This window comes from Kogia breviceps, chromosome 8, assembly GCF_026419965.1.
Source record: "Kogia breviceps isolate mKogBre1 chromosome 8, mKogBre1 haplotype 1, whole genome shotgun sequence".
NCBI classification, from domain to species: domain Eukaryota; kingdom Metazoa; phylum Chordata; class Mammalia; order Artiodactyla; family Physeteridae; genus Kogia; species Kogia breviceps.
The window spans coordinates 12,892,112-12,914,164 of NC_081317.1; the positions used below are offsets into that span (position 1 = coordinate 12,892,112).

Genomic DNA, 22,053 nt, shown 5'->3' on the forward strand with positions numbered 1-22,053 from the left:
AGTCAGCCACTGACACCTTAGCGGGGACTGGTTTATCCAACTCCTTGCCGCCCAGCAGGCTTGAGTGCAGGGCCTGACAGGGGTGTCCTAGAGGTACCTCCGGAGGACACTGAGGGCGGAAACGGGCGGTTGAGGGTCCGGAGGCTATCCTTGCTCCCCCCTCCATCCTCCCACACAAGCTGCTCGAGCCAAGCTGGCACCTCCCGGAACGAGGCAGGAGATTCCAGGGCTCCTTGCATTGGTTTCTCCCTCCACCAGTGCCCTCACGGACACCTACAAGGACATCCTAAGCTCAGACGTTGAGGGCGGGGACGGGGTCCCGACAACCTGCTTGAGAAAAGCAGTTCGCTTGCTCCCCATCCCCCATCCCCCACCCTGGTCCTGGTCTCTGCCCACTGAAGTAGCTCCAGACTCTCCCAGCCCGGCCAGGTATGCTGCTCTGAAGGACACACTGCACTCCAGGTCTGCCCCGGCCAGCTCTGGCCCACCCCCACCTCCCTCTCCGGGGACTCCATCCTCCTGTTAATTCAGCCTCCGATCCCGTGTGCTCTATGTGCTGCCACGGGTCTCCTGGCCCCTCAATGCTGTTTCCCACCTCCTGGCCTTCGCAGGGGCGGTCCTGGCTGCCTGTCCTTTCCCCTTCCCTGCCTGGAAATGACTTTGTCAAGCCCCGACTAAACCCGCCGTAGTTTTGCAGGTAGAACCTACGTTTTAATCCTATTTGTGTCAGTGCCCCACACAGGCCCCGAAACATAGTTGGTGCCGATTAAAAATGTACTAAAAGAAAGAAAAAAGGAAGGCAGAGAAGCGAGGGAGGAGAGTAAGTTAGTTCACACCCGCAACATGACTCGTAGACCAGAGCTGGACTTCCACCCCTGCTGCTCACCGGCTGGGGCACCTCGGGCCGGTTCCTTCTCCCTGAGCCTTGCTTTCCTAATCTGTAAAACTAAGCCGATGAAACCACCTTCATGTTTATTAATGGGGCAGGCAGCCTCCCAACCCTACCAGATACCACAGCCTGCCCTCACTCAGTCCCAGGCCTCGGATGCTGGCCTGGCCTCGATTCAGGAGGCACCCAATGGCCCCTGGCCCCATGCTCCCACCCTGCAGACCGTTCTGGCCACCCTGGGCTGTCTGTGACGATGTTCCCGTCTCCTCCTCTCCTGCTGCGGCAAAGGGGGCCTCTCCCCACGGAAGGCAGACACAGACCAAATGGACAGAGACCGAAATGATAGTAATTTGCCTTTGGGGTTTAAACAGTTTAATAACAATTAGGCTCCATGAAAGGCAGGGGAGGAGGAGGGCTGAGGGTACGGGGCAAGCTCTCCCCACCAACCCTCTCATCTGCAGAACAACGGCCAGACACTGGGGTTGGGAGACTCCAGCTCAGGAGGCTCAACAGAGCAAGGGACATTGGGCTCACAGGCAAATTCCTGGTACAAGAGGAGCAAAGTGGGGCGTCCGATCTGAGGTCCAGAGCTCCTGCCTGCCGGTCTGCCACACTGCGTGACTGACATCTCTCCACCAGTCTGTGGGCCACAGACACAGATGTGTCCCATGTAAATGTGCATTTGGGATGGGAAGCAGAAGCCTGGAGTGTGGTAGAGGGAGGCCCAGCAGGTATTCCAGGCAAACCTACCTTCTCTGGACCTCAGTTTCCCCATCTGTGCAGTGACAGAGCAGGCTCATGTGATCTGGAAGTCTGACCTGCTTTTCCGTCCACCATCTTGAGGCCCAACAGGAGTCACCTTAGCCGACAAGGGCTACTAATGGGGGCAGAGAGGCAGACCAGGAGGTGGCAGTGTGTTGATGAGACATCAGGGGCCTCTATGGGTAGTTGGACCCACACATGTCCACTCCCTTCAGCCCCTTCCTCCCAGGAAGCATGATGGGGGTGAGGAAAAGGACTCAGCTGCAGGGAAATGAGGGCAGGAGGGAGCAAGGCATAAGGAGCACAGGACAGCAATGGAGAGACCTAGGCTCAATTCCAGGCCCTGCTCCAGACATGCTGTGTGACCTTGGGAAAGGACCCTGCCCTCTCTGAGCCTCAGTCCCTCCTCTGGAGAAGGAAGGTTTGGACCAGTTAATTTCCAACAGCCTTTCCACAGTGGTGTTGAGGAGGTCACCCACAGTCCTGCATGTTTGTGGTCACGTACCTGTTTCTGTGTATGTGAGAGAGAAAGAAAGACAGCTGAAATGTGGGGAGGGTTTGGGGAAGCCACAGGAGCAGGAAGAGGGGTGAGCAGCTGGGGAAACCTAAGGTCCACATCCCAGAGATCTCCTGCATACTCCAGTCTCACTCATCATCCCCTCTGACTCCTGTGTCCTGTAGCAGAAAGTCCAAAGGCCTCACCCACTCACTTTTCTGTCTAGGCTCCTCTCCATCATGTCTTCAACTCATTCAACATCATATCTAATCACACAGGGTCATTGGCTTGTTCCTATTTTGTTAGATCCCACTCTAACTGGAATACTCTTCTCCCTTTGTTCCTGACAAACTCCTACACATCCCTCAAAGCCCAGCCCCAAAGATCCTCCCCTAGGAATTTTTCCCTACCCTCGCCAGCGAGAGGTAACTGTCCCTTGTTCTGGGTTCTCACAGCACCCCTGGCACACCTCCGTCACAGCTTCAGGACCACCTAGGGTGCACACAATTGAGCATCCAGTAAAAGTGGGTGGTTGAAAGGAACTGAGACCCGCTTCTAGAAGCATCTGCAATCAACTGGTACTGAGTTTATCTGTAGCTTTCCGCCAGCCCGCTGGGCCTTCCCCTCCTTGACACTTCTCCTTCTCCAACTCGCAAAAAATAGCCCTGAGACCTAATTTCAGCTAAACCTTCAAACACAACTCTTCACTTTCAACTTCCTGAGGAAGAATCAATTGGCTGTCAAGTTTCCCAGAGCCTCTGCCACCTCCCACACCCAGGCCCCGACAGCTCTCCTCAAGGTCGATGGGAGGGGCCAGGGGCAGAGGAAGGAGGGAGGAAGGAGGGAGGAAGCCCACACCAGGGGAGGTTGGGTCTGGGAAGGGCGGCGGGCTGAGGGGACCAGTAACAGTCACCATCTCCTTAACTCCCAAATCAGACTGTGAATTCCTCAGACACAGGGTGGCAGGTGAGAGGGGGCAGCCTGTTGCTGCTAAGGGTCCCTGGGCTTCAAGAAGAGGCATGGGTCCATGCAGAACCCCTGGACCCAGCCTGACAGTCTGTGCGGATCCAGGCCCCCAGCTCACTGCCTACCTGCCTCCCCTACCTCTGACCCTCTCTCGCTTCCAGGTTTCCCTGCTGGCTGCAGAGAAGACAGACATGGGTTCGAATCTCAGCCTCGCCATCTCTTTGGAGCCCAAGAGCTAAGGCCGGAGATGGGCGGGAGGTCCCTTTGGTCGCCTGCTCCCAGCTCCTTCCCCATCCTGCCTTCATCCAGAGGCCCCCACAGCTCTCAGGGTGCACCCACTAGGCCTGCTAGCACCCAGTGGCCCCGGGGAACCACTCTCCCACCCCCCAACTCCACCTGTAGGTAGAAGGAAGTTGTGCCAGGTAGGCAAAAGGTTCCATATCTCGCCCAGGTCACAAAGCTGGCATGAGGCTCAGCCCCAGGTCTGTGGACTTTATGGCTCATTCCCTTACATACCGAATCCAAGTGTTTAAGCGCCTACTGTATGCTCAAAACTCGAAGTCACTCCCCCCCTTTTACAGAAAGGGTAAACTGAGGCCCTCCCAGGGTCCCATGGTCTCCAAGAGGCAGAGGTGGGAGCAGCACTGAGCCCGATGCCCTGTGGGGTGACTGCAGTCCCAGGCTGACTCACAAAAGGGGTAAAGGCCACATGTGAGGATGCAAACAGCCCGGACTCAGAAGCCCTCCCAGCTGAGTGGCGACCTGGTCAAGTCTGGCCCCTCCTGGGCCTCAGTCTGCATGAAGGAGGTAGACAGAGTGAGTCCTACAGACCCCGACATGGATTCTCCATTAAACTACATCACTGCCAAGGTGCACGGTTGTGAGAGGTGGTGACATCTTGTCACCCTGGTTTGAAATGGTGGCAAAGACGACAGTTATTCAAGTACATTCTGTGACATCTCCCCTGCCTCCTCCAGGCAAAACCATGTTCCCTGTGTTCCTTCAGGGGGCTACACAGAGAGAGCAGCAGTCAGCGAGTGCATGAGGATCTGGCTTGTGGGAGCACATGGGGGCAAGTGCAAGTTCAGGCTGCAGGGGAGAGGGTGTGCTTCTGGTCCTGCACGGGGTCCGTGTCAAGCCTGTCCCTAAGGCCCAGGTCAGGTGCACCTCTGACCTTCCCCCAAGCACCCGGTCCTCTGCCCTCCACCCCAACCCTCCCCAGATCTTTACTGTCCTGGAACCAAAAGAGGAAATGCAATTCAGATGATAATGGTGGATTTCATGGGGTAAGCATCTACCATGGGTCAGACCTGGGCTGGCGTGTACACACAAAGATCCACCAAGTCCTTCAAGGAAGAGCAGTCATTCCCTGCCCTTTACTGATGAGCACACGTGGCGCAGACAGTAGAGTGACTAACGAGGTCACACAGGTCATGCAAGAGCTGGGATTTGAACCCAGATCCCCACCTCTGAGCTCCCTAGTCCCCCCCAGCTCTGAGCACCAGCCCAGGATAGAAATTCGACTCACGCCCCTTTTCGTAACTGCTGCACACAGAAAAGGACAAGGTGCCGAGCAAAAGGACACAAAAATTAAACGTCCGGCCATCCTAATATCCATGCCAGGCTCTGTCACTCAAGAGCTGTGTGACACCAGGCAAACAACTTCACCTCTCTGAGCCTCAGTTCCCTCATCTGTGACTGGGAGACACTAATGGTACCTCCCTCGGGGTTGCTGTGAGAAGTGGGTAAAATGACGGCTGAACACACTTTCCATCCTGCAGACCGTGATCTCACGGGACTGTGAGATGGGGGCCTGGTGGCTCAGAAGGCTGGCTCTGGCTCTGGCTCTGAGCCACAGGTGGTTTCCATACCAGGAAACATAGTGAAGACGACACTACAGAAAAAAAGCCAAGCCTAGCTGGCAGTGAAAGAACTGCAAATTATAGCAACCTCGAGGTGTGATGATACACCTATTAGAGCAGCAAAAGAAAGGGAAGCGGGTAAAAAGTGATGCTGAGGGGGTTCTGGGAGGGTGTGTGGGAAGGGTCCCCCTCCTCTGGCTCCAGTCCAGCCAGAGGGGTGCGGCACGCTCCTGCGCTAGGGTCAGGGAGACCTGAGTCCAAATCTTGGCTCCACCCTTTTGAGCACTTGGAGCTCGGGTGAGGGACTTCACCTCTCCGGGCCTCAGTTTTCTCATCTGTAAAATGGGGTGATAAAAGTATCAGCTCCAGGGTTGTCTCAAGGTTTAAAAGAGATCGAATAGGTAAGACCGTGAACATTGTACAGGGGGCTACACTATGATTAGTCATCCATCCCTAAGGCATCCTGAAGGCTCAGCCCTGGTGCCTGTGGCCCTGGGGGTGCAGGAAGGGCAGGACTTGGCCTCTGCGCCAGCTGATTCGATCAGGCTCTCTCAGGTGCCAGCCTGCTGATCCTCCCAACAGCTGGAGACCATCTCCCAAGGGCCCTGGTCTCACCCAGGGAGGTGACCAGGAATCCTTCCTCAGCACAGGTGTCCTTCTCCTCCTCACTGCCTGGAGGCTGATCTGACCCAGAGCTTAGGGCTCAGAACTACCTCTTTTATGAGCTTGTTAAAAATGCAGATATCCAGGCTCTGCCCCTGGCCCACTGCACTGAAATCTTGAGGGGGCCCAAGGATCTATTTTGAGAGCATTTTTATGACACACAGAAAAGCAGGAGAATCAGTGGCCCTGGGGAAAGCCCCATGCCCTTAGCTGAGGACTTGAGGCGCCACCTGACCCGGACTTGGCCCATCTTCCCAGCCTCACCTCCTACCCCTGACCTCCAGACCCCTCATCTCCAGTCCCACCAAGCATTTCACCATTCCACAAACACATCAATTTCTAGCGTGCTTCCATGCCTGCCTCCATGTTTTTGCAGCTGCTGTTCCCCCTACCTGGAACTCCCTCTCTCACTGTCGCTGCCTGTCCAATTTCTAAGGAACCCTTCAAGACCCAGCTCAAAGGTGTTCCCAGGGAACACCTTTCCCAGCCCACTCTCACCTCACCTGGAACCCCCATGTCACACTGTTATGGCAACAGTCAGGCCTGTGCCCTCTCTCTTCCCTCCATCAAAACCTTCTTTCCCCTGATCTCTAGAGGGCTAGCTCCTCACCCCTTGGACTTCAGCTCAACTATCACTTCCCAACCACACCACCTCAGGGAAGCTCTCCTGGTTTTCCCTATCAGTCTACTTTTCTCCTTCACAGCACATAGCTCCAACACAAGAGTGTCAGCCCATAAGGTCAAGGGCTTTATCCACCTGGTACTCTCTTGGCTCCTCCCACTGAACCCCAGTGCAAAGAATGGTACCTGGCACCCAGCAGGCACGCCATAAAAAATGGTTGAATGAATGAATGGATGAACAAATGATCAAATAGCCACCTCCCCTACAGACTGTGAGCTCCCAGGGGAAGAGAACATGTCTACTTCTCCAGCAGCTGGTAGAGCATGGACAGAGGGGCCCATGGTAACATGTGAATGGGGCCAGTAAAGGGACGTAAAACTGCAGGTGCGTGGAAGGATGGTGGGGACACAGGGGGACACAGAGAGTCAGATATTAAGGCTCACTGGATTCTGTTTCCATGAAGTCATTTAGGTTTGAAATAAAAGAATGTGTGCTGGTGGAACTACTAATAATCAGTAGCTAAGATATATATACTGTCCTTTGTTGATTCTAAGACATCATCATTGTAAGATACAGCATTATTTTATGTGCCACCAAGAATGAAAAAACACAGCCATTATGACACACCACGGGCTGCAATACGAGAGATGTTAAAATGTGGAAACAAAAAGGGTGCATTCTAAGGAAGCGTGGTGTGTGTGTGCACGCGTGAGGGTGCGTTTATCCGACCTAACACTAGCCTCTTTCTTCCCAGGCCAGCTCAGCTCTGGGCCCCATGGCCTGCAGAGCCGTCTGTCCTCCGTCTGGCCCCTCCCTCGCAAGAAGGGGCCCCCACGTGGCCCCCCGGGATGGGGCTGAGCCACAGAGAGGGGAGCAGCTGAGCAATCGGATACCTAGAACGAGGGAGGCAGGATGCTCTCCCGGTCCATGAGGCTCCAGGAAGGGGGGCCGCGGGGTCGCAGAGCAGCACCCCAGGCCAGGTGGCGATGGTGACGCAGAGATAGTTACCGTGACCCGGAACGGCGTAGCGGCTGAAGGCTCCATGCTGGGGCTCTTCTCTGAGAGGCTGCCCGGCAGGCTGCGCCGGGAGCCCGGCCTTTCTTGGGGCGACTCTGTCAACAGAGGGAGAGAGAGGGTGAGCATGGACAATCTAGGCCACCCAGTCAGGCCCTCCTGTCATTCCCATCCAGGCCAGGACAACACACAACTGGTCCCCATAAAATGGTCCGGCCATTGTGGAAAACAGTTAGCGGTTCCCCAAAAAGTTAAAGACAGAGTGGCCACATGACCCAGCAATTCCACTCCTATACCCCAAAGAACTGAAAACAGGGACACAGAGAAATACTTGTTTGCAAATGTCCATGGCAACATTATTCAAAATAGCCAAAAAGGTAGAAGCAACCCAAGTGTCCATCAACAGATGAATGGATGAACACAGAGTGGGTAGTTCCATACAATGGAAGGTAATTCCATCATTAAAAGAATGAAAGTTCTGATACATGCTGCAATCTGGATGAACCTTGAAAACATGCTGAGTGACAAAAGCCAGACACAAAAGGACAAATACTGTATAATTCCACTTGTACAAAATACCCAGAATAGGCAAATTCATAGAGACAGAAAAGTTACCAGGGGCTAGGGACAGGGGGGCTTGGGGAGTCATTGCTTAGTTGTACAGGGTTTCTATTGGGAGTGATGGGAAAGATTTAGAAATGGACAGTGGTGACAGTTGCACAACTTTGTAAATGTACATAATACCACTGAGTTGTACACTTAAAAATGATTAAAATGGTAAATTTCATGTATATATTTCATATATATTTATCACAACTTTTTTTTAAAAAAGGTCTCCTAAAACCTGCACTTCAAGGCACACATCTTATGATGTGTGATAATGAGCTCCCCGTTACTGGAGGTATACAAGCAGTCCCTTCAAAGACGAAACTCTATGATTTCTAGCTTCCAACTGGAACTGTCTCTTCCTGAGGCTTTAAACTTGAGAATAGTGCAAGGGCCAGGCAGGTAACGGAGGAAAGGGTCACAGCGGCCAGCTGCTCAGCTCCAGCTGATTATTTCAACATAGCAATGGGAGGCTCAGTGCAGCCAAAGCTTCCCATGGTTCAGGAGGACCTGGAAATCTGGGGGGGGAGGCGTTTAATATGAAATATTCTGATTTTTAAATGGCGACAGCTCATTCAAAACTCTTAGCCATGGCCTGAGCACGCCCATTTAAACAGCCAGGTCAGTCCACCTGGCCGCTTTCCCCCTTGGTTCCCCGACACCGGGCTTGGCACTGGCTGCCTCTTTTCTAGTGCTTGGGCTGTGGCCCCCACAGAAGCCCCCCTTCCTGCTCCTCCCAGCCTGATCCATGCAGCACGCCCTGGAGGAAACCCTTGGTAACCTCCTCCTCCGCCCCCAGCTCTCAGCCCCCTTAGGGCTCCTGTAGCAACAGCCAGGCCAGGGTAGCCTACCGACGCTCTCATTCTGCACGCATAGTGTGTGTGCGCGCGCGTGTGTGTGTCCTCTGCTTGACGGTGGAGCAGCCTATCTACGCTCTCACTTTGCACAGTGTGTGTGTGTGTGTGTGTGTGTGTGTGTGTGTGTCCTCTGCTTGACGGTGGAGCAGCCTATCTACGCTCTCACTTTGCACAGTGTGTGTGTGTGTGTGTGTGTGTGTGTGTGTGTGTGTGTGTGTGTCCTCTGCTTGACGGTGGAACTCCTGATGCCCACGCCTAAGCCGGCTGCATCTCCACATCCCCAGCACCCTGCACGGAGGCTGGTGTGGGGGGGGGTTCTTGGGAAAGACCTGTTGACTCAGAAGGAAGAAAAAGGATGGGAAAAAGGACGGGGCGGAGATTTCCCTGATACCTGCGAACACACCGGAGTGCAGAGTCAGAGGCGCATGCCCAGAAAACACACACACGTTCGCATCCATGTAGACACTCCGATGCGTACCAACTCGGATCCACCCCCGCATACACGTGCACGAGTGGATGTGTGGACATGTGCACACACACAGGACAGACGAGGAGCAGGTTTTCCCAGAAGGCAGATCGGGCTAGCGGGGGGCCACGCTACACTTTCCGGCCCATTCTCTCCGTGCAGCCGGCTTGCGCAGGGGTCCTCAGAAGTGCGGAAGGACAGAGCTGAGCCCCTCATCCCACTAGGGCAGGCCAGTGCTCAGCCCTGGCCAGTGGGCAAGCAGGCAAAGCCACTCTGGGACCGGAGGAAGTGGGCCACCCGCGGGGATGAGTTCAGGCCCAGCTGCCCACCAGGCAGCCCTGGGGCCACCTCTTCTAGAAAAGCTTCCTCTTCAGCCCAGTGACTGCCACGTCTTAGGGCCTCTCTGCTCCCCCGTGGTGCTTCCTACTTAGAACCTTCCTCACTCCGCTCCCCCTCTACGGTGTCTACTAGTCACACACTAGGGGAGATGCACTGTCTTTGGAGATTTCCCGAGGAAATCTCTTCCTGTGCCGCCCAGTCTGCCTTCATCTCCCCCCCACCCCCAGTACCCCTGTCACCTCCACCGGGGGGTCCTCCGTAACTAACCACTGTGTCCAACCCATGTGTGTGACACTGCCGTCAGCCTCCAGAAGCCTCTCAGGAACTACCCCCTCTCCCTGACACACAAACACACCTGGCCACAGCTTCACTGCCCCTTCCTGGGCAGCTGTGCCCTCACACCTCTAGGCAAGAGACACACAGAGGCACCTGGCAGGACACAAGGAGCCCAGCGAGGCTGCTTCTTCTCTAAGATCAAGACTGATGTTCCAGGGCTTCCCTGGTGGCTCCGTGGTTGAGAATCTGCCTGCCAGTGCAGGGGACACGGGTTCGAGCCCTGGTCTGGGAGGCTCCCACATGCCACGGAGCAACTGGGCCCGTGAGCCACAGCTACTGAGCCTGCGCGTCTGGAGCCTGTGCTCCGCAACAAGAGAGGCCGTGACAGTGAGAGGCCCGCGCACCGCGATGAAGAGTGGCCCCCGCTCGCCGCAACTAGAGAAAGACCTCGCGCAGAAACGAAGACCCAACACAGCCAAAAATAATTTTAAAAAAAAAATTTTTTTTTTTAATCAAAAAGACTGATGTTCCCACAGCCTGTACAGATCACGGCCATTGCCTGCTGGGGCTGAGCAGGAGGCGCGCAGAGGTTGCGTGGTCCAACCAGCATTTTATAGATGAGGAAGCTGAGACTAGAGGAAAGGAACTTATCCACTAGCTCCTAACCCAGTAGACAGATAGCAAAGACCCTCGTGGGTGCTCCCACAGTAGCCGTAAACTTCAATTCAGACACCCTGGGGAACATCTCTAACCACTTCCAGTTTGGCACTGCACGATTCAAATTGATTTTTGCTCAAATAAACTCAAAATTAAAGAAAAAAAAAAACAAAGCCCAGGCTACACCCCATCTGCATCAGAAGGTAGGAAGCCAGCAAGGGGGCTGCAGGGCAGGATGGGGTAGGAGTCCACTCTTCTGCACACCAGAGGAAGAGGAATCTAGGTACCTTTCCGGACAGCTTCCGCTTAGCCCCAGTTCCATTCTCCATCATTCTCCCCGCCCCCACCTCCTGCTCCAGGGAGCCGACCCACGTAGACCACCAACCCAGCTTCTGGGCCCTCCGGCTTCCATGGGGTTTGGCCAAGGGGAGCCCTGGCAGGAGATCAGGGGAGGGAAGAGAGTCGCCTGGGTCAGCTGCCTCTCTCCACCAAAGCACCCAACTACCATCAGGTCTCCTGCACCTCTCGCCTTCCAGCAACCACGCTCCCCTCCCCTCCTGCCAGCCTCAGCAGACCAGCCCCAGCTGCCAGTAGCTCTGGGGTCCTGCACTCCTCTTCATGGTTCCCCACACCCGCCCACACCTCAAATCATTCTCGTGTAAGTGCCATCTGCTTCCTGCTGGACCCCCGTGGATCCACCAGGCGGGATCTTGGCTGCTTGAGAACCAGGCCCCACTCACGGAGCCGGCGGGAACCCCTTTATGTACGGATGGGAAGCTGTGACATGCTTGGGAATCATGCTGAAACACGGGCAGCGTCTGGGCCGGGTCAGGCTCTCTTCTGACCCTACACCCCAAACAGCTCCCCCCAGAAGCCAGCAGCCAACACAAGCTCCAAACACAAAGTCAGTAATCATAACCACATGCATCGCTGGGGTGCGGACCAGTGTTTCCCTACGTTTTATGCATTGCCCCTAAGGAGTCTTTTTCATTTCCTAGTTTCCCCTCAACAAAATTCTAAAACCATAGATATCCAGTATCTTTTTGTCCTATATGTATATTAGGCTTTATACAGAAAAAGAGACTTTTTCACCTCCCCTTCCTAGAATCATTTTTTTTGTCCACTTAGGGCAATACTGCTCCCATTGAGACACATTCAAATATCATCCCCACCTCACAACCTAGACAGCTATGAGGAAGCTCCATTTTCCAGATGAGTAAATTGCGGTTCTAAGAGGGAAAAGTGACTTCTTCTAAAGTTCCCCCAGGTAAGAAGCAAGAGTATATGCTGAAACTGTTCCCCCCAAACCCACACTTAGAGGGGCTCAGGGAAGGCCGAGGATGCCTGCAGCATGGGGTAGGGGGCGGAGCACCAGGCCGGGACCAGGAGACTCGACTTAACCTTGACTCTGCTGTGTGACTCCGGGCCAGCCCCTTTCCACCCCAGGGCTCATGACTTATCAATCCAGTGAGTCAGGGAGTAAGAGCAGTGACTGTCTCTATTCCCCACCACCTAAGAAAAAAGAAATGGAAAAAAAACCCCCGCTCTTTATTTTACAAAGGCAAAGAAGACGGAAAGCTGACGCCCTGGGTTCTATCTCTGCCTCTAACAACACAGCTGCCTTTGGCCTTTGACTTAGTAGCAAGTCTTTTCTAATTTGAGGAAGCAGACACTGGGATGCTTGGGCTCATGCCCCGCACCAAGCTCTAAGCAACACAACTGGTACTAGCAGGACCCCAGAGAAGTTGAGTGAGTTTGCTAACATCCTGCAGGATGAAGGTGGCATCCCCAGGGACAGACCCCAGGAAGGGCGAACCGGCCGACCTCCGAGTCTCCTCCAGACCTCGGAGCGCTGGTTCAGGCATCTTCCCGGGGCTCGGACTCACTGTGTGACCTCCACATGACCTCTCGGGCTTCCAGTCTACAAAATTAGGTCACAGGACCAGCTGATCCTGTATCCCCTTTCCAGCAGGAGGTCGAGAGTCTCTGTTTCACCAGGCAGACCAGGCTGCCTTCCTATTCCTGGAAGCCATAGTCGGAGAAACGCATTTTAACCTTCATGTGTTTGCAAAAAAAATAAATAAAATTGGTTTCATTCAAATGCTGCTGGCTTGGTTGCCATGGATACCTCCTAATCATGGAGGATGACTGTTACTTGTTCCCATGGAAACACGGAGGCCTGAGGAACATCCTGTAATTTCAGACAAGACACCAAATTTCAGTTGTCGGGTTGCACCGCGCAGATCTTACTGCTTAAAAACAGGTCGAGGGCTTCCCTGGTGGCGCAGTGGTTGAGAGTCCGCCTGCCGATGCAGGGGACACGGGTTCGTGCCCCGGTCCGGGAAGATCCCACGTGCTGCGGAGCGGCTGGGCCCGCGAGCCGTGGCCGCTGAGCCTGCGCGTCCGGAGCCTCTGCTCCGCAACGGGAGAGGCCACAACAGTGAGAGGCCCGCGTACCGCAAAAAAAAATTAAAAAATGAAAAAAATAAAAACAGGTCGAGGCAGCAACCTCTAATACTGGCAGCAGGAGAAAAGAAGTCAGTACTATAGAAAGAGGAGGTGCAAGGCAGGGGTGTATATGTGTGCTGGACCTCAACAGTGATCAGGAAGATGCAAATTAAAACTACCAGATGTCATTTCACACCTTTCAGGGAGGCAAAAATGAAAAAGAACAATGACCCCAAATGTTGATAGGGATGTGGAAAAGTCTTCACTGCTGGTGAAAAGAAAAGAATTTGAGAACAATTAGAAAAGAGCTAGTTGAAACTCACACACACACACACACACACACACACACACACACACACATACTCTAAGACCGGAAATTCCCCTCCTATATGCCCAGTCTAGAAAAATGCTTCAGACTTGCACATGGAGATCTGCACAGAGATGTCTACTGCAGCACTGTTTGTAGTAGCAGAATGTGGGAAGCAACCTAAATATACACCAACAGGGGACTGGATGCCCCAGTGGATGACTCCTTGGGGCAGTCATTCGGTGGAATAGGTTAGGACTCCAGGGGGCAATGTCCACGGACCCCTACAAAGGACCCAGTTCTATAAGATCAGTATGAATCAAACTCAGAAATAAGAGGTTGAGTGAAAAAAGTACATTGCAAAAGAAAACAGAGTACAATCCACTTATACTTTTTTTTTAACAAGAATGTTCACAACAGCTTTATTTGTAATAGCCAAAAACTGGAAATAACCAAAACGTCCTACAGTAGGTGAATGGTTAAACCGTGGTACATCCACAGTGTGTGAGGAGAATAATGTTCCCTCCAAAGAAGTCTGCCCTAATTTCCAGAACCTGTGAAGATATTTTATATGGTAAAAGAAACTCTGCAAATGTGATTAAGGTTAAGGACTTTGAGATGAAAGTGTATCCTGGATTTCCAATTGGGGATAATCTTAAATGTGCAAGAGGAAAGCAAAAGGATGGCTCTGAGGGATTCAATGATGCAAGAAGAGACAAGAGAGATTCTAAGCATGAGAGGAATGATGGAAGAATGGGGTCACGAGCCAAGAAACGTGGGTGACCTCTATTTAGAAACTGGGAACATCCCTCAGCTAACAGCCAGCAAGAAAATAGGAACCTCAGTCCTACAACCACAGGGAGCTAAATTCTGCCAACAAGGAATGGGCAATGAAATGGAGTTTTCCCTAGAGCCTTCAGAAAGCAATACAGCCTACTAATACCTTGATCTTAGTCCCTCAAGACCCACACCAGACTTCTGACCTACAGAACTGTAAGATGACAAATCTGTGTTGTTAAAGCCAAGTGTTTTTTGTTTTGTTTTTGTTTTAATTTATTTATTTTTGGCTGCATTGGGTCTTTGTTGCTGTGTGCAGTCTTTCTCTAGTTGTGGCGAGCGGGGTCTACTCTTTGTTGTGCTGCACTGGCTTCTCACTGCGGTGGCTTCTCTTGTTGCAGAGCATGGGCTCTAGGCATGCAGCTTCAGTAATTGTGGCATGCAGGCTCAGTAGTTGTGGTGCACGGGCTTAGTTGCTCCATGGCATGTGGGATCTTCCTGGTCCAGGGATCGAAGCTATGTCCCTTGCATTGGCAGGTGGATTTTTAACCTCTGTGCCACCAGGGAAGTCCGAAGCTGCTAAGTTTTAGCTTGCTATGGCAGCAATAGGAAACTAATACACGAGCCGTGGAATACTACTCTGCAAAGAAAAAGGAATGCACTATTGAAATACACAACAACTTGGATGGATCTCCAGGGCAACATGCTTGGTGCAAAAAGCCAATGTCAAAAGGTCACATGGTGCATGATCCCATTTATATGGCATTCTCAAAGCGGTAAAGTCATAGAGATGCAAAACCAATTGGTGGTTGCCAGGAGTTAGGGATGGTGGGGGGCAGGTAGGTGGGTGTAACCATAAAAGGACAGCACAGGGCTTTCCTGGTGGCACAGTGGTTGAGAGTCCGCCTGCCGATGCAGGGCACACGGGTTTGTGCCCCGATCCCATGTGCCGCAGAGCGGCTGGGCCCGTGAGCCATGGCCGCTGGGCTTGTGCGTCCAGAGCCTGTGCTCAGCAACAACCGGAGAGGCCACAGCGGTGAGAGGCCCGCGTACCGCAAAAAAAAAAAAAAAAAAAAAAGGGCAGCACAAGAGGGAGGTCTTTATGGTGATAGAATAGTCTTGTGTCTTGATTGCAGTGGTGGTTACACGAATATACACGTGCTGAAATGGCACAGAGTTATACACACGCATCGTACCGATGTGCACAAAAGATGAGAGAGGAAGGAGGAAAGCAGACAATGACATCCAGAAGCTGACCTGACATTCACAGCTCTGCCATGTTATTCTCCTTTTGGACATAAACAACCTCATAGGCTACCAACCTCAGACAAGGCTACCATGATAAAATGAGGCAAAACAAGTCCACTTTATCATTTTGTCTAAGCCACCGACAAAAGCCAGGTCACCGCGCCACCCACAAAATACCAAAAATCTCCCCACCTTGGCGAAAATGAGTGTCTGCTGCTTCTTTACCGATGGCAGCTTTATCCTTGTGCTGTCTCTTCTCCCTGGAGATAAGATTCGAGATACCCCATCACAGAATTGCCCCCGCTTTCTGAGAGCAGCCAATCAAGAGTGAACCCCGCTTCCTTAGACGTCCCCCAAATCACCCAACCAAAGCCCAAATCCTAGAGTAGGTTCTCTCTGCCACACTCTGAGATGTCCCGTGGTTCCCCAGTGTGTGTTCTCCATCACTGCAATAAATAATAAACCCGGGCTTCCCTGGTGGCACAGTGGTTAAGAATCCGCCTGCCAATGCAGGGGACACGGGTCCGAGCCGTGTTTGAGAAGATCCCACATGCCGCGGAGCAACTAAGCCCGTGAGCCACAACTACCGAGTCCGCACTCTAGAGCCCGCAAGAGCCACAATTATTGAGCCCCCGTGCCATAACTACTGAAGCCCGCACGCCTAGAGCCCGTGCTCCACAAGAGAAGCCACTGCAACGAAGAGTAGCCCCCGCTCGCTGCAAATAGAGAGAGCCCGCGCACAGCAGCGAAGACCCAACGCAGCCAAAGGTAAATAAATAAATAAATAATTTAAAATAATGATAAAACCAACTTGTTCAGCTGCAGGTGTGTTCCTGGTGGGTCTTTGGCTGGAGGGCATTGTACTGGTTACATGAGATGTAACTCTCAGGGGAAACTGGGTGAAGCATGACCAGAAACCTCTCCGTACTGGTTTTGCAACTGCCTACATATCTGTAAACATTTCAGAATGAAAAGTTAATAAGTAGCCTATTTGAAACACATGGAATCATACGTGTGTAAACAATTGAGATTTTCCATCCCGAGAAACTAACTGCAGAAATGTATTCATATCCAGTGTTCCCTGAGTAGAGAGAATGGCCAGCAATCCAGAGGCAAGAAGTATAGCAATATCAACACCACTGCAAAGGCTCACCACGGGCTCTTTAGACCGAAATACATTTGCTGCCTACGTGATTAAACGAATATGATGTTTTACTTTCTGTTTGTATGCGTGTGCACTTACATAGAAAAATATCATAAACAGTAGGTACTCTGGAGAATGGGATGGGCTATGGGTAGGAACCGTACCACTTGCTGAATGAAGAATAATTCAGCCTTCCAAAAACTAATAGTAAAATTAAAATAGAAATAGGTGGTATAATGATTCAGTACAAATTGTACCCTCTGAATACATCTGAATAGGAAAAAGGAAAAGAAGCAAGAGAAAAAACAAAATCCGAAAACAAAACAAATGACATTGAAATCAACAGCAGCCCAAATGACCCGTTAGAGAACGTGGATCAGGAAAGTCCAAAAATTAGATTTAGAAACGAACTCGTGGGTGAGGGAACGAAGTTCCCCAAGCGTAAAGCTGCCAATGAACTGGTGTCCCAACGTCCCCTCCCCCCCACTGCAGAAGTGGTCAGATGAACTGCAGGAAGAGCCAAAGGTAAGATCACCATGGCAGCAGGTCAAGGAACCTTCAGAGTGTTAGAACTTTTCAGACATGGCAGTCCGGCTGATGCCACTGTGTATCTGTGTGCATGTGTGGTGTGTGTGTGGAGCACCTATGTACTGTCCTTATCTGCTCTTAACAGTTAGCCAAATGAAGAGTGAGTTTGCCAGAATAGTGCACTGATATGTTGGTAGGTCTCCTACACACACTTTTACCAGTTCAGCCTTTGGCCATCCATCTTTGTTTTTTATTTTATTTATTTATTTGTGGCTTCATTGGGTCTTCGTTGCTGCGTGTGGGCTTTCTCTAGTTGCGGCAGGCGGGGGCTACTCTTTGTTGCGGTGCGCGGACTTCTCATTGCCGGGGCTTCTCTGGTTGCAGAGCACAGGCTCTAGTCGGGAGGGCTTCAGTAATTGTGGCACGCGGGCTCAGTAGTTGTGGAGCACGGGCTTAGTTGCTCCACGGCATGTGGGATCTTCTCGAACCAGGGCTCGAACCCGTGTTCCCTGCATCGGCAGGCGGATCCTTTACCGCTGCGCCACCAGGGAAGTCCCCCCATCCATCTTTGGAAGAAGGAGGAGACGTGGTTCTTAGAGGTTATTAAGCCTTACCTGCCTGTGGTAGGCAGAAAAATGGCCCCCAAAGAGCCCATCCTGATCCTAGAAGCCATGAATATGTTACCTTCAATGTTAAAAGGGACTTGAAAGACCTGATTAAGGGTCTCAAGATGGGGAGATTATTTCAGATTACCTGGGAGGGCCCAATGCAATCACAAAAGTCCTTATAAGAGAGAGACAGGAGCATCAGAGAAGACAGGGAAGGCGATGTGGTGATGGAAGCAGAAGTGGGAGTTAGGTGGGGCCATGGGTCAAGGCAGCTTCTAGCAGCTGCAAGAGGCAAGGAAACTGATTCTCCCCTAGAGCCCCCAGGGAGAATGCAGTCCTGCTGACACCTTGTTTGTAACCCAGAGAAACTGATTTCAGACTTCTGACCCTGAAAACTGTAAGATTAGTCTGTGTGTTCTAAAGACACTAAATTTGCAGTCGTTTGTTCCAGTAGCAATAGGAAGCCAATACCCCCACTGATCAAGGTTCAACTTATTCTAGTAAAAATGGAGGGGTAGGGCTTCCCCGGTGGCACAGTGGTTAAGAATCTGCCTGCCAATGCAGGGGACATGGGTTCGAGCCCTGGTCTGGGAAGATCCCACATGCCGCAGAGCAGCTAGGCCCGTGAGCCACAACTACTGAGCCTGCGCGTCTGGAGCCTGTGCTCCGCAACGGGAGAGGCCACGACAGTGAGAGGCCCGCGCACCGCGATGAAGACTGGCCCCTGCTTGCCGCAACTGGAGAAAGCCCTCGCACAGAAACGAAGACCCAACACAGCCTAAAATAAATAAATTAATTTAAAAAAAAAAAAATGTAGGGGTAGTGACATCACACCATTGGCTGATCTAGGACTGTGGACGCTCAAGGTCCCTTTTCCAAATCGATGGCTGCCTTAAAAGGAGAAAAGCTTCCTTTTGGAAACATAATATTCATGACCCTATATGATGTAAACGTCTTTCTTTCTCCACAATGCACTTGTTATCAATCAACATATGTAAAAGGGTTTGAAAACCACGAAAGTATATGGTACCTTTCTGGGTTATTTCAGAATGTAGTTTAGAGATGTTTTCACATCTGTACATAGAGAATATTTATCTTTTGATAGTCACTCCACATGCTGTGTATTTATCCTTAGTATAGATACTAAATACATTACTAAAACTTCTTTAGGATATATAAGCTCCAACAACAGCACTCCAGAAAGAATCATGATTATCAAACCCTAAATATTCAGGTACAGAATTAAATTCACTCTATTTTTCATTTCATTCAGAAAATATAAATGATTTCTTTTTACCCCAAAATTCCACCTCAGGACTTAGTGTTTGTTCAAAAACTATATTATTTTTTTTTCGGTGTGAGAGCTGGAATTAGCACTTTATTTGTGTAACACTTTTTCTTTTTTTTTTAAATTTAGCCCTGTGTGAGGGCTTTCTCTAGTTGTGGCAAGCAGGGGCCACTCTTCATTGCGGTACGCGGGCCTCTCACAGTCGCGGCCTCTCGTTGCGGAGCACAGGCTCCAGACACGCAGGCTCAGGAGTTGTGGCTCACAGGCCTAGTTGCTCCGCGGCATGTGGGATCTTCCCTAGACCAGGGCTCGAACCCGTGTCCCCTGCACTGGCAGGCAGATTCTCAACTACTGCGCCACCAGGGAAGCCCAGCACTTTATTTTTTTTAATGACAATAGAAAAGTACCTTTAAACAGTTTATAAAAGCATAATAGACTGTGTAGAAGTTGCTCTGTTTTCCTTAGAAACAAGGGTACTATTAAATTAGAACAACGTGGCTATACCACAGTGTTAACAGTTTTCCAACAACTTAAAATAGGCATAAAGTTTTAAGTGTGTACATACTGATTTTTTATATATAACTTTAAAACTCTCTTTACCTTTCTGTATTTGACAGCTTGGAATTCAAATTTTAAATTATCTCTAAATAACAAGGTCCTACTGTATAGCACAGGGAACTAAGTTCAATATCCTGCAATAAACCATAATGGAAAAGAATATGAAAAAGAATAAATATATATGTATAACTGAATCACTTTGCTGTACAGCAGAAACTAACAGAACATTGTAAATCAACTATACTTCAATAAATAAATAATCTCCAAGTTTCTAATTTAATGATTTAATACTAAAGCAAACTGAATTTCAGCTCTTTGTGTAATTTTTAGCTTGAGAAACAGTTGACGCATAGATGGTACATTAGGTTCTATAAGGAACATGAAGCTATAATTTGACAAAAGAAAAGAGCAGATTGTTTTATGTTCTACAAAAACACCTGTGACTGCCCTAGGAACTTGGAGGGAAAGAAAATTGATGCAAACATGAAGTTCATGCTACCAGCCATGAGTCATAGAGTCCTTTGTCTCTGACCCACGAATCTCGTGTCTTCTACCGGCACCCGGGAAACTCTACCAGGCTAGGTTGCTAGTCAGCAAGTAGGGTAAAATCTCCACCCTTCATAGTTATTAACAAAGAGTATCAAAAATACTTAGGAATAAATTTAACAAAACAAATACAAAGCTAATAACTTCAAAAATATTGCTGAGAGACATTAAAGAAAATCTAAATAAACAGAAAGATACACCACTTTGAAGGACTGGGAAGACTCAGTCTTGTTAAGATGGCATTTCTCCCCAAACTGATCTATCAGGAAGAAACTGAAGTTCAGAAACGTCAGCTGAAAGGACCATGACCACACAGCTAAGAAATGCAGAAGGCAGGATTCGCGCCTGGTGAGCTCTGAATCGAAAGGCTGCCCCAGGATGGGAAAGCGCCTCCATGGAGAGATATGCGAGAGGATAACAGGTCCCAAGTCCCCCAGAAGGCTGAGTGTCCTCCCTGCCCTTGGCCTCTCTCTACATCTCCAGGTGCCATCCCAGCCCTGCTACATGGCAGAAAGAGATAAGGGATGCCTCGTTCGACTGCATGTTTTGGTCCCCTGATGTTGGGTGTGGGAAAGGGAAGAAGTCTTGAACCTATGGAACTGCGATAACCTGCTATCTCTCAAAAGGAATCAGGATCAGAGTTCAAGTTGTCTTTAAGTTCAGGACGTGGTTCCGAGTCAATGGAGGTTGCCCACTCTTTCGGGGGTGGGGTCTGCTGGGAGAGAGGCATGGAAATGACTGGAGGACTGGGGTCCAGGGCACCTCCCCGCCCTGGGAATCCCCAACGTAGAGCATTTGGTGGGGGCACAAGAACTCCTCAGAGGGGACGTGGAGGGGTCAGGCTCCTGGTTCTCATAAGGTGGGAGGGAAGCGCTGAAAAGATGTGCCTCCCAGCTATGTCTCGGGATTCTGGGTAGGACCTCCCAAAAGGACAGCACAAGTGTTCACCCCTTAGTCCCCGGCTGGCCTCATGACTAACAATCCAGTGTAAGTGTTGCAAACTTTCAGCATCTATAGACACCGTCACCAGCTCTTCTCTAAGCCCCTCTACTTGAGTCCCTAAACAGTTGCCTTTGGGACCTTCCTGGTGGCGCAGTGGTTAAGAATCCGCCTGCCAATGCGGGGGACATGGGTTCGAGCCCTGGTCTGGGAAGATCCCACATGCCGCAGAGCAACTAAGCCAGTGCGCCACAACTACTGAGCCTGCGCTCTAGACCCCGTGAGCCACAACTACTGAGCCCGCACGCCTAGAGCCCATGCTCTGCAGCAAAGAGAAGCAACCGCAATGAGAAGCCCATGCACCACAACAAAGAGCAGCCCCCGCTCGCCGCGACTAGAGAAAGCCCGCGCGCAGCAACGAAGACCCAATGCAGCCAAAAAATTTTTTTTAATCTTTAAAAAACAAGCAATTGCCTTTGACCATCCATACTTCCTATTCCTCATCCTGACATACAGCTCACTTTCAAAGAATCCCCAGCCTTCCAAAACCTCTGGGTTTCCCGGTCACTCCAAGGATTAATTACCTGGCCTGTAGGGTTCTCTCATCCCTGAGTCTCTTTTTGCTCCTTTGCTTTTTGAGGATTTCTAGGAAATTTAGCATGAAGTGTCACCTTCTCCATTTTTACTCCTGAGTTTTCTCCTGTGACTCTGTAGCCCCAGGGCCTATTCCAGGCCCGGCAGAGAGCTGGCATTTATCTGTACTGCTGGAATTCAGGATATAAGGAGGTCCTAGCGTGGAGACATGCGTTTGCTCTTCTCCACCATGTGCAATTTCTCTGTACCCATTTTTGAAACCCACAATGCAATACTACACATTTTGAAGCATTTGCAAATGTAGTAAAAGCGTAAAAGCACACGTGGGCAGGACATGCACTGCCTTCAGGAGGCTGGATATCCCTGGGGAGAGCGTAGGAGGCTTTAGCTATATCTCAGGGGTCAGCATATTTTTTTTCATAAAGGGCCAGAGAGCAAATATTCTAGGTTTGTCTCAACTACTTAACCCTGTCAAAGTAACATGTTAAACAGCCACAGACAATACGAATAAGCGGGGCTGTGTTCCAATAAACTTTACTTATAGACACGGAAAATTTGAATTTCTGATCATTTTCACATTATAAAACATTATC

At 50.8% G+C, this 22,053-nt stretch overlaps 1 protein-coding gene across 10 annotated transcripts in view; it reads right to left on the bottom strand.

The window, feature by feature from the left end:
- Positions 1-22,053, bottom strand: part of DAB2IP (DAB2 interacting protein) — a 127,443-nt gene that overhangs the window by 95,949 nt on the left and 9,441 nt on the right. For 8 of the 10 annotated variants that reach the window (XM_067040822.1, XM_067040818.1, XM_067040817.1 and 5 more), the window contains exon 2: positions 7,269-7,372. In XM_067040822.1, the coding sequence (XP_066896923.1) occupies positions 7,269-7,372 (104 nt within the window). Of the gene's footprint in view, positions 1-7,153; positions 7,234-7,268; positions 7,373-15,447; positions 15,516-22,053 lie in introns of those variants that run through there. The other 2 variants (XM_067040819.1, XM_067040826.1) reach the window with 2 other exon arrangements.